The following is a 12,966-nucleotide window of genomic DNA, read 5'->3' as shown; positions in this document are numbered from 1 at the left end:
ATTTATGCAAAAAGATTCTCATCACAAAGAGCTGTCAAAAAAGCTTAAAGATGTAGGGAATATTGTGTAATCATCTGAATTTTATATAAAAAGAAAAGTGTCCAAAGTATATTAAGTGAATTAAAAGATCACAATTTTTAAGTTGGGTTGCAGTTTTGAAATCAGGAGTTGGGTTAGAGAGATGCTATGAATCTAGCCATTAAAAGTATGAAAAGAGAATAAGAATAGGGATAACACGAGATTGGCCAGGAGCTGACATTACTGAATGTGGGTGATGGGTGAACAGGGTGGAGGATGGGGGTGGACTGTTCATTATTTTATCAGTTTTCCTATTTTTGTAGATATATCTGAACTTTTCTATAACAAAAGGTTAAAAAAAAAAAAGAAACAAGGGCTGGGGTTGTGTCTCAGTGGCAGAGGCTTGCATAATGCATGTGAGGCTCTGGGTTTGATTCTCAGTACCACATTAAAAAATAAATAAATAATTTAAGGGTATTTGTCCATCTACAACAAAAAATAATTTTAAAAAAGTAAAACAATATTCACTAAAATATTAAGTGATGCTATGAATACACAATTACAGATGTTTTATTTCAGCATAACTAAGTCCAAATTCTCATTCATTCCCAGTCACTTCAAAACAAATCACCAAGACAAATTTAACTTACCACCCAACAGGCATTTCCAAGATCAGCTATCTTCACTTTGAGTTTTTCTGCATTTTTTGGCTCAAGGGGATTAACGAGAAAATTTCCAGCAGTGGATTTTCCTACAGACAATAGGCACTGTCAATAAAACTGTTTAATGAACAAAAAATATCCAAAGGGCTCTAATGACTCTCTCCAAGGTAAGAGTTAAACAGGACCTCGACTGGCAACCTATGATAATTTTCTAAGATAAAATGAACACAGCAGTAACTTCTATTTCTAGAATTAAAAACCTTTGTGCTCAAAGTACCAAGAGAAATACTGTGAAGCTCAAACACAACCAATAAACTTTAAAGTTAGCTATTGCTTTACAAACTGAAGGTAACTTGGACAACACCTGCTGTAAAACTAGTTACAAAAACAATGGTACTTTTAGTTTAGAAATCATGAATGTGCTGTGCAGGGGAGGAGTGTTGGTGTATCTGCACAGATACCTTTGTTGTCCAGTGGTCCATTATGTTCCTGTTCTTGCTCATCTTCACAAGGTATCTCTGCCCGAATGCTTTCTTGAAGTTGGCTGATGTCCTGTTCACTGAATGACTGGTTTACAGGTGAGGAAGTCTGGCACACCATGGTATCTGACACCTCAGAAGTTATAGGTGTACAAGAGTCTGTTTCTTGAGAAGTGCTGCTGTCACCATTTTGGGAGCTTAGGAGATTAGGTTCCTGCTTCAAATTTTGGACACCACAGTCATTAGCATTATGTAGATCCTCTTTAAGCCTCAATGTTTCTTTATTACTGTTCTCAGTATAATTTATGATTTCAATTACTCCATTGCAATTAATTTCTGCTGCACCACCCTCTACACCAGGTTCCATAAGTGTCTGATCCTGGCCAATGGAACTTGACTCTTCTAAGGAACAAACAAACAAAACAGGATGTATGTATATGTATGTGAGTGAAAGAACAATTTCTCACAAGATTAAAACATTTTTAGAACTTATACTGAGTGACATAAAAACATGACTAAATATCTAAAACCTACTTATGGAAGGACAAAGATCTTATCCTTACCCAATGGCTAAATAAAGCCTATGTTCTACTTCCTGAGACATATTAGAAATTACATTTGAATATCACCTGCCTAACATTTATGAAAAGATCTGAATTCTTATAAGGACACCCCCAGAGATGTACTGTATGTATGAAACCACTATATTATATAACAATGATAAATCAATGCTAAAGTGTGCCATAAAATAATTTTTGTGATGCTCTATTTATACCAAGTTTTTCTTGGGTCATTTTATTAGATGGGTTCTCTTTCAAGGGTCTTTCAACAGGACTCTCTGAATCTTCTTGCTTGTTAGGTCTTTTTTGCCCAGGGCCCGACTCTTTCTCCATTTCCTCAATTTCCTGCATTCGCTTCTCTAGTAATTCTGCCTGGCGCTTCTGCTGCTTCTTCAATTTCTTCTTCTTATTCTTTGACATTTTGTCAGCCTGGGCGGAGATTACAAACAGATAAAGCCTTCAGGTGGCTAATCCATTATCCCTAGTTGGAGATAACTGTTAACTTTAAATACTTCCTGATTAAATTTCACTCTTTCCCTAAGTTTTTCATTAACTTAAAAGTTGTAGCTGGGAATGGTGGTACAAACCTGTAAACCCAGCAGCTCAGGAGGCTGATGCAGGAAGATTGCAAGTTCAAAGCCAGCCTCAGCAACTTAGCAAGACCCTGTCTCTAAATAAAATGTAAAAAGGGCTGGGGGATGTGGCTCAGTGGTTAAGTGCCCCTGGGCTCAATCCCCAGACCAAAAAAAGAATAACAAAAACAAAAATACCAGCAAATATTCTTATGAAACAAAATGACATAAAAATAAATTAACAATAAATCTTGGTTTACTGAGCAGTCTTTGAGGCTGGCTTATTCTCAGACACTCAAAATTTATAGAGGCAACACCAGTAAAGATTTGCTGAAGATGTGTGGAAATTTACTGAAGAAAATTATAGAAGCGCAGGAATATTTTCTCCCTTGGTTTAAACAGAGACCATCTATAATGGAAGAATACATGCCCAGAGCCCATTGGTCAGAATTAAATATAGAAACCCCTTATACTTACTGGTTTGGGTTGGGGAGCAGTACTGACTGAAAAGAAAAGAAAGCCAAGTAAGAATTCTAGCATTTAGCAGGCAAGATAAACTTAGATAAGATACCTGACCAGAATGAAAAGCTTTTTTATACAGCCTGTTTTTAAGTGACTTTAGTAGAAGCCACATTATCCTTATTTTTAAAGAAAACGAATAGTGTATACAAAAGTTGTCAAACCTTTAAAAAGTTAAAATGAATCCTTCCCCAGGTAGCATTAATACATGCAAAGGACCAAGTCCTAATTTATGGTTTCTACTATTAATACTGCTAAAATCACCTATTTCCCCATTCCCACACACTAATTAAAATAGAAAGTGACAAGCAACAAGTAACTCATCCCCAACCTGTACTTCCAAATCTTAACTCTTTCCCCTGGAACCTATCAATTTTAAAAGGGGAGGCTAGGTGACACCAAGAACTATAGTAATACAATATATTAGAACATATTATGGGTAACAGTTTAAGTTAGGTGGAAATAATTTCATTATGATGAAAAATGTATCCTCAATCATTCTCAAATGTACAGGTCAGTAGTGTTCACCATATCCACACTGCTGTGCAAAAAGAGTTCTAGAACTTGTTCACTGTGCAAAACTGAAACTCTTGTTTCAACTTCTTGTTTTTCTTGCTTTTCTGCTCTTCCTTTAAAGTAACTTTATAACTGTGGTTTCAACCTGCATATCAAGAAAGTTCCTCAAGGGCTGGGACTGTAGCTCAGTGGTAGAGCTCTTGCCTAGCACATGCGAGGTACTGGGTTTGATCCTCAGCACCACATAAAAATAAATAAAGGTATTGTGTTCATCTACAACTAAAAAAAAATTAAAAAAGGAAGTTCCTCAAATATGACTTAACTACTAAAATAGGAAAAAAACAATTGCAATCATAATTTATTCAACACATACTATTATGTGGCATGCTAGTAACGATATCAATGTGAAATTTAACCATGGTAATTCATGTAATGAGGGAAAATTAAATTGAGTAAGTCAGCTAAGGTCTTCTAGTCAATGGTGAAGCTAAAATTAAACCCAAGCTCTTAAATGCAATGTTATCTTGTTCCTGTGCAGATCACTAATCCACAAGTGAGCATGTGTGATCATGGTAAGCAGTAGGCATAGGAAAAATGGTCATCAAATAAAAGGAAAACCATCTTTAAAAAACAATACAAATGAACTATTTTAATATATAACATGTCTGTACCTAAAAGATACAACAATCTCAGAGGAACAATAGGAAAAGTCTCTTGAAGGTTGACATATTCTTAAATATTTTACAGTTAAATGATCAAACAGTGCTTTATTAACTCCCTGGCAATAGAACAATGGTAATGATAGAAATTTATCTAACTTTCTAATGAGAGCAAAGTCCCTCTTCACCCAATATACCTGCAGATCCTGAAGGTGGAGGAGCTCCAGATCGCTGCCATTCTGTTGCTTCTGCAGCCAGTCTCCGAATGTACTGCTCATTCACTGACAACAAGATGTTTTCTGGTTTAATGTCAGTGTGGATGATACGGCACTTGGTATGTAAATAATCCAGACCCTGTAACACCTGAATGGGAATACAGCAAACTTGTAAACAAAGAATACAAGATTGATTATAAATTTTCAAGTTTTACAAAGTTAATTCTATTTGGAAATATTCTTTAATTAAGTACATTTATAAAGACTGAGAATAAATGTTCAGCACACCCTTTAAGTGTTTAAATGTAGGTAAAGGAGATTTAGATATCTTCAATAACTGCAAACAGGATAGACACAATAAACCCCACAGCTGGAAAAAAAAAAACACTTAATTTTAGCAATTAAAACCCCCTGATTTTTAAAATAAAAATTATATTGGGAGAAGAAACTCCTGATCTTTAGCAATATTTGAAAAATCGCTACATAGCAAAGACAGAGATACATACTTGCTGAATGATTTTTTTGACACAAGGCAGTGGAAGCCCCTGATAATTAGACTTGATGATCCACTTGAGCAGATGATGCCCCAAAACTTCAAACACCATGCAGATATCTAGGAGTTCATTAAGGAATAAAAGGAGGCACAAGAGAAAAACAGGGCAAGACAAGATGTAGATTCCACCATAATGAATATGTTACATATTCTTTTCTTTTGATACAAAAATTTACAAAGCTTGTTAATATTCTGAAATTCCAAGGTCTACTGCTGAAAACATCCATGAAAAGAAGAGCTAGTTTCTTGAATAAATTATGCATACTCAGTAGTGAAAAGTAAAACCCACACATACAAACTGTAAGCACTAAGCTCAAGTTATCAATTAGATTTAGGCAAAGCAGTTTTTTCCTCTAACATTGCAGAGCAATAGCTCCCACTCTCAAAAGTCTGAAAGTTTAAAAGAAAAAAAAAAAAAAAGAAAAGAAAATTCTTCCTTGGCATTATTAGAAGATTTCAAAATAAAAATGCAAATGTCGACCTTTTCTTCTTTCTTTAACAATGCTGGGGATAGAACCCAGTGCAGGCAAGCACTTCCACTGAGCTATATCTTCAGCCCTCAATTTTTTTTATTATTTTTTTTCTTTGCGGTGCTGGGGATTGAACCCAGGGCCTTGTGCTTGTGAGGCAAACATTCTACCAACTCAGTCATATCCCCAGCCCAGTCCTCAATATTTTTAAAAAATAAAAAACTGACCTATGCTTTATAGTTTACAAAACTAATCTTCATCCTACTTCCACCGTGTGTTCTCTATATTCAAACATTCTGATCACACTACATAGCAGGAATACTCTGAGCCTACTCTGAATGTACAGGGCGCTGCAGAGATTTTGACAGTTTTAGTCTTCCTTTTTTGGCAGGGCAGGACTGAGCCCAGGGGCACTTAACCACTGAGTCACATCCCCAGTCCATTTTTATTTTTTATTTTGAGACAGGGTCTCATAAGTTACAGAGGCTGGCTTTGAACCTGTGATCCTCCTGCCTCAGCCTTCTGAGCCATTGGGATTACAGGTGTGTGCCACTGCACCTGGCTTATGTTGCTGTCCTCTATCCTCCTAAATTACTATATACATTAAAAAGTCGAGACATACACATATAATAATGACCTAGTGTCCAGATATATTTTTTTTAATTTTAGTTGTAGATGAATACTTTTATTTTTATGTGGTGCTGAGGATAAAACCCAGCGCCTCATGCGAGTAAGGCAAGCACTTAACCACTAAGCTGTAACTCCAGTCTAGATTTTGTTTTAAATATTTTCTACTAGAAGAAAGCCTGTGCTGCTTGGAAATGGCTAGACCCAAGGCTACTGGACAGGGAAAATACAGTATGGGCTTAGAGCACCCTGCTGTCCCAAACAAGGGAATAACCCCCCCCCCCAAAAAAAAGGAATCATTTTGAAGAGAATGCCAATGGCCAAAGTGAGGACTATAAGAGTACAGTTGTGAGTTAACAAACTAACTAAAAAGAGCCAGGTGCAGTGGCACATCCCTATAGTCCCAGAAAATTGGGAGGCTAAGTCAGAAGGATTGCAAATTTAAGGCCAGCATGGACAACTCAGTGAGAACCTGTCTCACAATAAGATAAAAAGATGTAGTTCTGGGGCTGGGAAAATAGCTCAGCACAGCAAAAAAAAAAAAAAAAGATATAGTTCTGTGGTAGCACATCCTGGTTCAATCCCCAGTATTGCCTGCTTTTCTCCCTCAGAAGAGTACATATACTGATACTATTTAAGTGTGAGAGGGGCAGAAAGGAAATGTCTTCTTTAAAGAGAGTCAAATGATCAATACACAAGGTATGATGGAAACAAAAATCACAATTTTATAATCACTATAATAATAACAGATTCCAGTAAGAATCAATTAATACTAAAACCACTATGTAAAAGACTGTTGGGAAAATGACTGTCACAGTGTCAAAATATTACTTCACAGATTACTTTTTAATTATAAAAGGAACAAAGTATTTTTTACAACAGGGAATTTGGTAAAGCACGGCCTCAAAGAAGTAATCAAACTTAGCACTACCAAAGATAAACAAATTTGCATTGCTTGCCCTCTGATACAATACACTGAGAATAAGACACTATCTATCAGGTTTGACAAAACTGATTAACCTGAACTAATAATCAGACAAATCAAAATTAAGAAGCAAACTAATAACTAGCCTGAATTCTTAACCAAATAAGAAAGAAAAACAGAAAACAGAAAAGGTTAATGTCATGAAAGGAACTGAAGATTAATGGAACATGACAAATCAAAATAAGATAACATCTCAAGCTACTGTAATGAGGAAAAAAAAAGAAAGAGCCTATATATATATATACATATATATATATAAAAATAAATATATTTATTTATTTATTTAAAAAAAAAAAAAAACAGCAGAAAACTCTGGCTACTGGGAACAAGAGCAATGATCCCTGAGAAAAGGAAACAAATGAGTTAAATTCTGACTGCCCCCACTGTGCTGCCTTGAAACTTTCTAGGCACCCTATAAGTTGAATAGATGGAATTGAAAATCTGGGGGACAAGGAAGCTATACAAGGACTCAAAGAGGAGAAAGCTATAGAAGACAACTTAGGAATTCACAGAGGGTCCCTTCAAGTATTCAGCAGAGTACTAACAAGTACATACATGTGAGGAAACTAACAGAGGCAGAGGAAAAAAGTCAATTGAAAGAATTAGAGGAAAACAGTACCCAGCATGGACTTGGAAGAGTACTTGTTCCCACCAAAAAGACTAGAAAAAACTCAGTCACAGGGCATTGGGTAGAATATTCAGGAAGGTCTTGACTTCAGTCAAGAGGAATATTTATCTCTAAACCAAGCACTGCACACCCCAGAAAAAAGTTCAAGATTTATAGGAAGGCAAGTTATCCAGCAGCCAACATGTTTGGCATTATCTTTAAACATATGTTTTATATTATCTTATTTATAATCATTCTAGAGCTGCAACAGAGATGCAGGAAAATATATTCAAAATTAGAGTAACTAATTTAAATGGACCCAGAATCTATGAATACAAGTGACAGAATTAGTGGAAAAGAATATTAAAGGGCTGCCATAGCTATATTCTGCATGCTCAAAAAGTTGAGACAAAGAAGATATACAAGACAGATAAAACATGAACTTCTAGAGATGAAAAATACAATATAAGAAGTGAAAATACACTGAATGGGATAAATGGCAGGTTGGAAGAAAAATTTTAAAAGATTAGTGAACTATAGCAACAGAAAACATTCAAAATAAAACACATGGAGGAAAAATAATCCAAACCAGCAAATTTACCCAACCACTAGAGTAAGCTGTGAGAAAAACCTCAAATAAGTCCCCAAAAAAGGGAGGGGAAAAAAGGAAGGTATCTGCTTTTTACAACAATTCAACAAATCATAAATAAAATGGCAATGATCAATACAGTAGCAATACATAACCTGAGGCACTTAAGATTCTGGATGTCATTTCTCACTAGACAGAATCAGGGGTTCTTAGAGAAATGGTTGATTCTAGAGGAAATGTACAAAATAAGCCTGGAACATCCTGGTGAGACAGATAATAAATAAACTGCCAAAGAGCTCATGTGGATCCTAACTCAAGTGAAAATAAACAAACAGAGAGGGTTCTGGTAGAATAGGAAGCCACCAATAATCTATTTCCCTCCCTGGGTGTTGCACTGGCAGAGTTGTCTGCTATCATTGTTTTGGAATTATAGGAGGATACTGAAAGCTTGCAACTTTCAGGGAAGACAGTAAATGGTGCTTGATTTGGGTTGATTTCAGCACAACAGCAGCTACCCATTTCCTACTTCCAGTCCTGTGGAGGCAGCCCTGCACATAGCTTGCAGGGGCCAGGGTGAGCAAAAAGGATGCTGTCTGAAACATTAAGGATCTGTTCTCTGACCACCGCTTCAAATTAGAGAAAAGCAGTATAAAAAGACCAATTTTGCACCTCCCCAACTGCTTCAAGCCCCTGCCCTACCAAGTGACTTGTAGAGATCTAAAGGGTTAATGTCTTTTTCCTCATTTTCATTTTTCTGTTTCCCCTTTAGGAGCCAGACTTAAAGACTGGAATGTTCAAGACCAACTGCACACATGGGAAACTTGACTATGTACGCCCAGAGAAAGGCGAGGCTCTCCAGAAAGACCCAACAAGACCTTCAGTTTACATCCCAGGCTGATCCTTCACAGTGACAGCCTACATTTCCTAATAGTAGAACACAAACTAAAAACACAATAAACCCTGAGGAAGGGGCAGAATCTGATTTCCAGAGTTACTGTTAAGATTCAAGTTCGGTTTTCAACAACAAGAAATATGAAGAAATAGTAAATTATGGCTTATCTGAAGGAAACAAACAAAAACTGCCCCTGAAAAGGACCCGATGGCAAATTTATTAGACAAAGTCTTTAGACAACTGTCTTCATGATGCATAAAGGTGGAAAAAAAAAAAAAAATCAAGAAAATGATGTATGAACAAAATAAATTTATTAATAAAGGGAAAGAAAACTTAAAAAGTAGCCAAAAATAAATATGGAGCTGAAAACTACAAGTGAAATGAAAAATTCACTAGAGGACTTCCAAGACAGATTTAAGCAGGCAGAAAAAAGAACAGGCAAACTTGAAGACAGGACAATGGAAATGATATATTGAGTCCGCAAAACAAAGAAAAGATTGAAGAGAAGTACAATGAAGTGGCCCAATTGTGGCAGTCTTAGAAAAGACACAAAAAGGGACTGAGAGAATATTTGAAGAAATAATACTGAAAATGTCCTAAATTTGCTGAAAGACCAGAATATAAACATCCAAGAAGCTCAGCGAACTATAAGTAAGATGAACTCAAAAAGATCCACACCAAGGTGTATTATACTCAAACAAGAAAAAGCATCTTGAAAGTTGCAAGAGATTTGTCACATATAGATTTTTTAAATATTTTAATTTTTAATTTTTTTGATTCACATCATTCGTGTAATCATACATATACAGAGTAATACTGTTTCATTCTACTATTTTTCTGTCCCCAACCCCCTCCCACCCCATTTTTCTCTACAACATCCAAAGTTCCTTCATTCTTCTCTTCCCCCCATCACCCCACCTCGTTATATATTGTCACGCACTTATCAGAGAAAACATTCGGCCTCTGGTTTTTTGGGTTTGTCTATTTCACTTAGCATGATATTTTCCAACTTCATCCATTTACTAGCAAATGCCATAATTTTATTCTTCTTTATGGATGAGTAATATTCCACTGTGTATATATATACCACAGTTTCTTTATCCATTTGTCAATTGAAGGGCATCTCGGTTGGTTCCACAATCTAGCTATTGTGAATTGACATATATAAGATTATAAATTTCTCTTAAGAAACTTGAGGCTAGAAGGTCAATATAGTCAAAGTGCTGAAAGAAAAACTGTCAACCAAGAAACCTATTGCTAACAAAACTGTCGTTCAAAAGTGAGGGAGAAGCTGGGTGAGGTGGCACATACCTGTAATCCCAGTAACTTGGGAGGCTGAGACAGAAGGAGGGCAAGTTCAAAGGCAGTCTCAGCAACTTAGTTAAGCTACGCAACTCAGCAAGACCCTGTTCAAAGGCAGTCTCAGCAACTTAGTTAAGCTAAGCAACTCAGCAAGACCCTGTCTTTAAATAAAATATAAAAAGGACTGATGTGTGACTCAGAGGTTAAGCGCCCCTGGGTTCAATCCCAGGCACACACACACACACACAAAAAAAGTGAGGGGGAAATTAAGACATCAACAGTTAATAGTGAAATTTATACCACTGGATGTGCCTTGCAAGGAACACAAAATAGAGTCCTGCAAAGTAAAATGAAAGATACAATAATCTCAATTAAGGTAAATACACAGGCAATTATTACTGTATCTTTGGATTATAATTCCACATTTTGTTTTCTACATAATTTAAAGACACTTTTTTTTTTTTTTTTTTTTGGAGGAGAAGGAGAGGTGTGTAGGATCAAATCAAGGCTTCACACATGCTAAGCAAGTGCTCTACCACTAAGCTACATCCCTGGCCCTAAAAAGACACTATTCTTCTGAAAGAATTAATAGCTTTTAAGACATAATTCTATAACACCAATAATCAAAAGGAGTGAGCATGGAGCAGTTAAAGGAGTTTTTTATGTTACTGAAGTTAAGCTCCTATAAATTCAAATCTAATCCTTGTGGTAACCATACAGGGTATAGTCACATAATATATACAAAAGGAAATGAAAAAGGAATTTAAATGTTTCATTACAAAAAAAAATCAGCTCACACAGAAGATACTCCAGGAAAGTTACATTGATGGATGTGGTAACCGTTGCACAAGGTTAAGTATATTTAATATCATTACCAAAAAAAAAAAAAAAAGAGAGAGAGAGAGAGAGAAAGAGAAAAGAAAGCCTGAAGCATTTGAAGAGACTCAAACACTGACTCACTGACTAGAGAAACTTGATGACTAAGAAACTGATCCTTTTTTTTTTTTGGTTCAGGTTATAATTTTAAACCTTGTCTTTTAGAGATACACTCTAATAAGATTGGTTATGAGCTAAATGCTATAATGGTTAATGGATCTGTGGGGATTCATTAAACTATTCTACTTTTTTATGTTTGAAATTTACCAAAACAAGTTTTTAAAAAAATCCAAACTGCTTAAAACAAAACAAAAAAATAAAAGAATTTTTAAGCCCCCACCCTGACCCAGCAGTACTGGGGACTGAACCCAAGGGTGCTCTACCACTGAGCTAAAGCCCCAGCCCTCTTTATTTCTTATTTTGAGACAGTCTCGCCAAATTGCTGAGACTGGCCTTGAATCCTGTCTCAGCCTCACGAGTAGCTAGATGACAGGTACGCGCACCACATTCAACTGTAAACCATTATTCTCTTGTTTCTAGTTTTAACCTTCTTACTTTTTATTTGTTTAGAGAAGAAACAAATTACAATTTGACAAATGTTTTAATATCTAAGTGGTGAACTAAAAATAATGACATATTTAGTAGCTTAAAAAAAGACTGAATAAAGGAATATCATAACTGGTTGTAGTTCAAAATGGAAGAGTCAAATAGCTTGGGTGAAAAAAGACTGAGGAGTCAGAAGAGGCAGTAAAAATTAAACTCAAAATGATACATTAAAAAATACATTGAGGAGCTGGGTGGAATGGCACACCCCTGTAATCCCAGCAGCTCTGGAGGCTGAAGCAGGAGGGGTCATGAGTTCAAAGCCAGTCTTAGTAAAAGCAAGACACTAAGCAACTCAGTAGGACCCTGGCTCTAAATAAAATACAAAATAGGGCTGGGGATGTGGCTCAGTGTTCAAGTGCCCCTGAGTTCAATCCCCCATACCACTCCACCCCCCCCCCAAAAAAAAACTGAGGAGAAAGTGTGAAGAAAACAACAAAAGGCTAATAACATCACTGAGTAATAGCCATGGTTAGGCTCATAAAATCGAAGACCAATGGAGCAGAGGAAAGGGACCAGGGGAGGGAGGGGAAGAAAAAGGGGACATACTGGGGAATGATACTGGCCAAATTATACTGCTAGACTGTGTGTATGTACAAATATATAAAAACAAATCCCATCATTATACACAACAACAATGCACCAATAAAAAATATAGGGAGAAAAAGAGCCATGTTTAGGGTACATTATGAATAAGGAGTTAGCAAAAGAGACTACATAATTTTAACTGAAGTCCTAAGTACTGAAGACTTAAGGCATGTAGGTAGCCAATAAAGACTCAATGGCTTACTGTCATTATGTGGATACCAGTTATCATTCCTTATTACCTCTTCTTCCCTTAACTGCCATGGAAATAGAATTAACTTGTTTAATACTGAAGTCTATAGTAATTACCTAATTCAGGGACTTTTATATTTTATTGTGAGAAAGAACAATGACCTAGAAAAAAGCAGTTTTCAGGCACAAAGAAAAACGCAGCTATACAGTTTTATCTGTAGGTGTGCTGAACTGTGAAAAGGGATACAGACAGGTGAATGACATAAGCAGTTAACCCTTAACACAGCTGAGTAACCCTTTTTATGCAGCAGCCAAGACAGTGGAGAGATAAGCAGGATAAGCAGGAGGAAGAGCAAAGAAAAATGGCTAAGTACAAGGGGAGAAAATAATTAAAAAGTGGATAGGGATCACATAGAAATATTTCAAAAATACCCTGAACTTGAAATTCAAACCTATTAACTTTTTTTTAAAAGTTTTCTTCCTTA

At 36.1% G+C, this 12,966-nt stretch overlaps 1 protein-coding gene across 2 annotated transcripts in view; it reads right to left on the bottom strand.

Annotated features, from left to right (window-relative positions):
- The window catches only part of Srpk1 (SRSF protein kinase 1), a 73,920-nt gene that overhangs the window by 22,600 nt on the left and 38,354 nt on the right, over positions 1 to 12,966 (bottom strand). For both annotated transcript variants that reach the window (XM_047557965.1, XM_047557966.1), the window contains 6 exons: positions 4,707 to 4,813; positions 4,183 to 4,348; positions 2,769 to 2,794; positions 1,935 to 2,148; positions 1,142 to 1,561; positions 669 to 769 (listed from right to left, as the gene is read on the bottom strand). In XM_047557965.1, the coding sequence (XP_047413921.1) occupies positions 669 to 769; positions 1,142 to 1,561; positions 1,935 to 2,148; positions 2,769 to 2,794; positions 4,183 to 4,348; positions 4,707 to 4,813 (1,034 nt within the window). The remainder of the gene's footprint in view (positions 1 to 668; positions 770 to 1,141; positions 1,562 to 1,934; positions 2,149 to 2,768; positions 2,795 to 4,182; positions 4,349 to 4,706; positions 4,814 to 12,966) is intronic.

Source organism: Sciurus carolinensis, chromosome 7 (genome assembly GCF_902686445.1).
Source record: "Sciurus carolinensis chromosome 7, mSciCar1.2, whole genome shotgun sequence".
Classification (NCBI taxonomy): Eukaryota; Metazoa; Chordata; class Mammalia; order Rodentia; family Sciuridae; genus Sciurus; species Sciurus carolinensis.
Note: the sequence above shows the minus strand (reverse complement) of the source record. Positions and strands in the feature narration are given on the sequence as shown.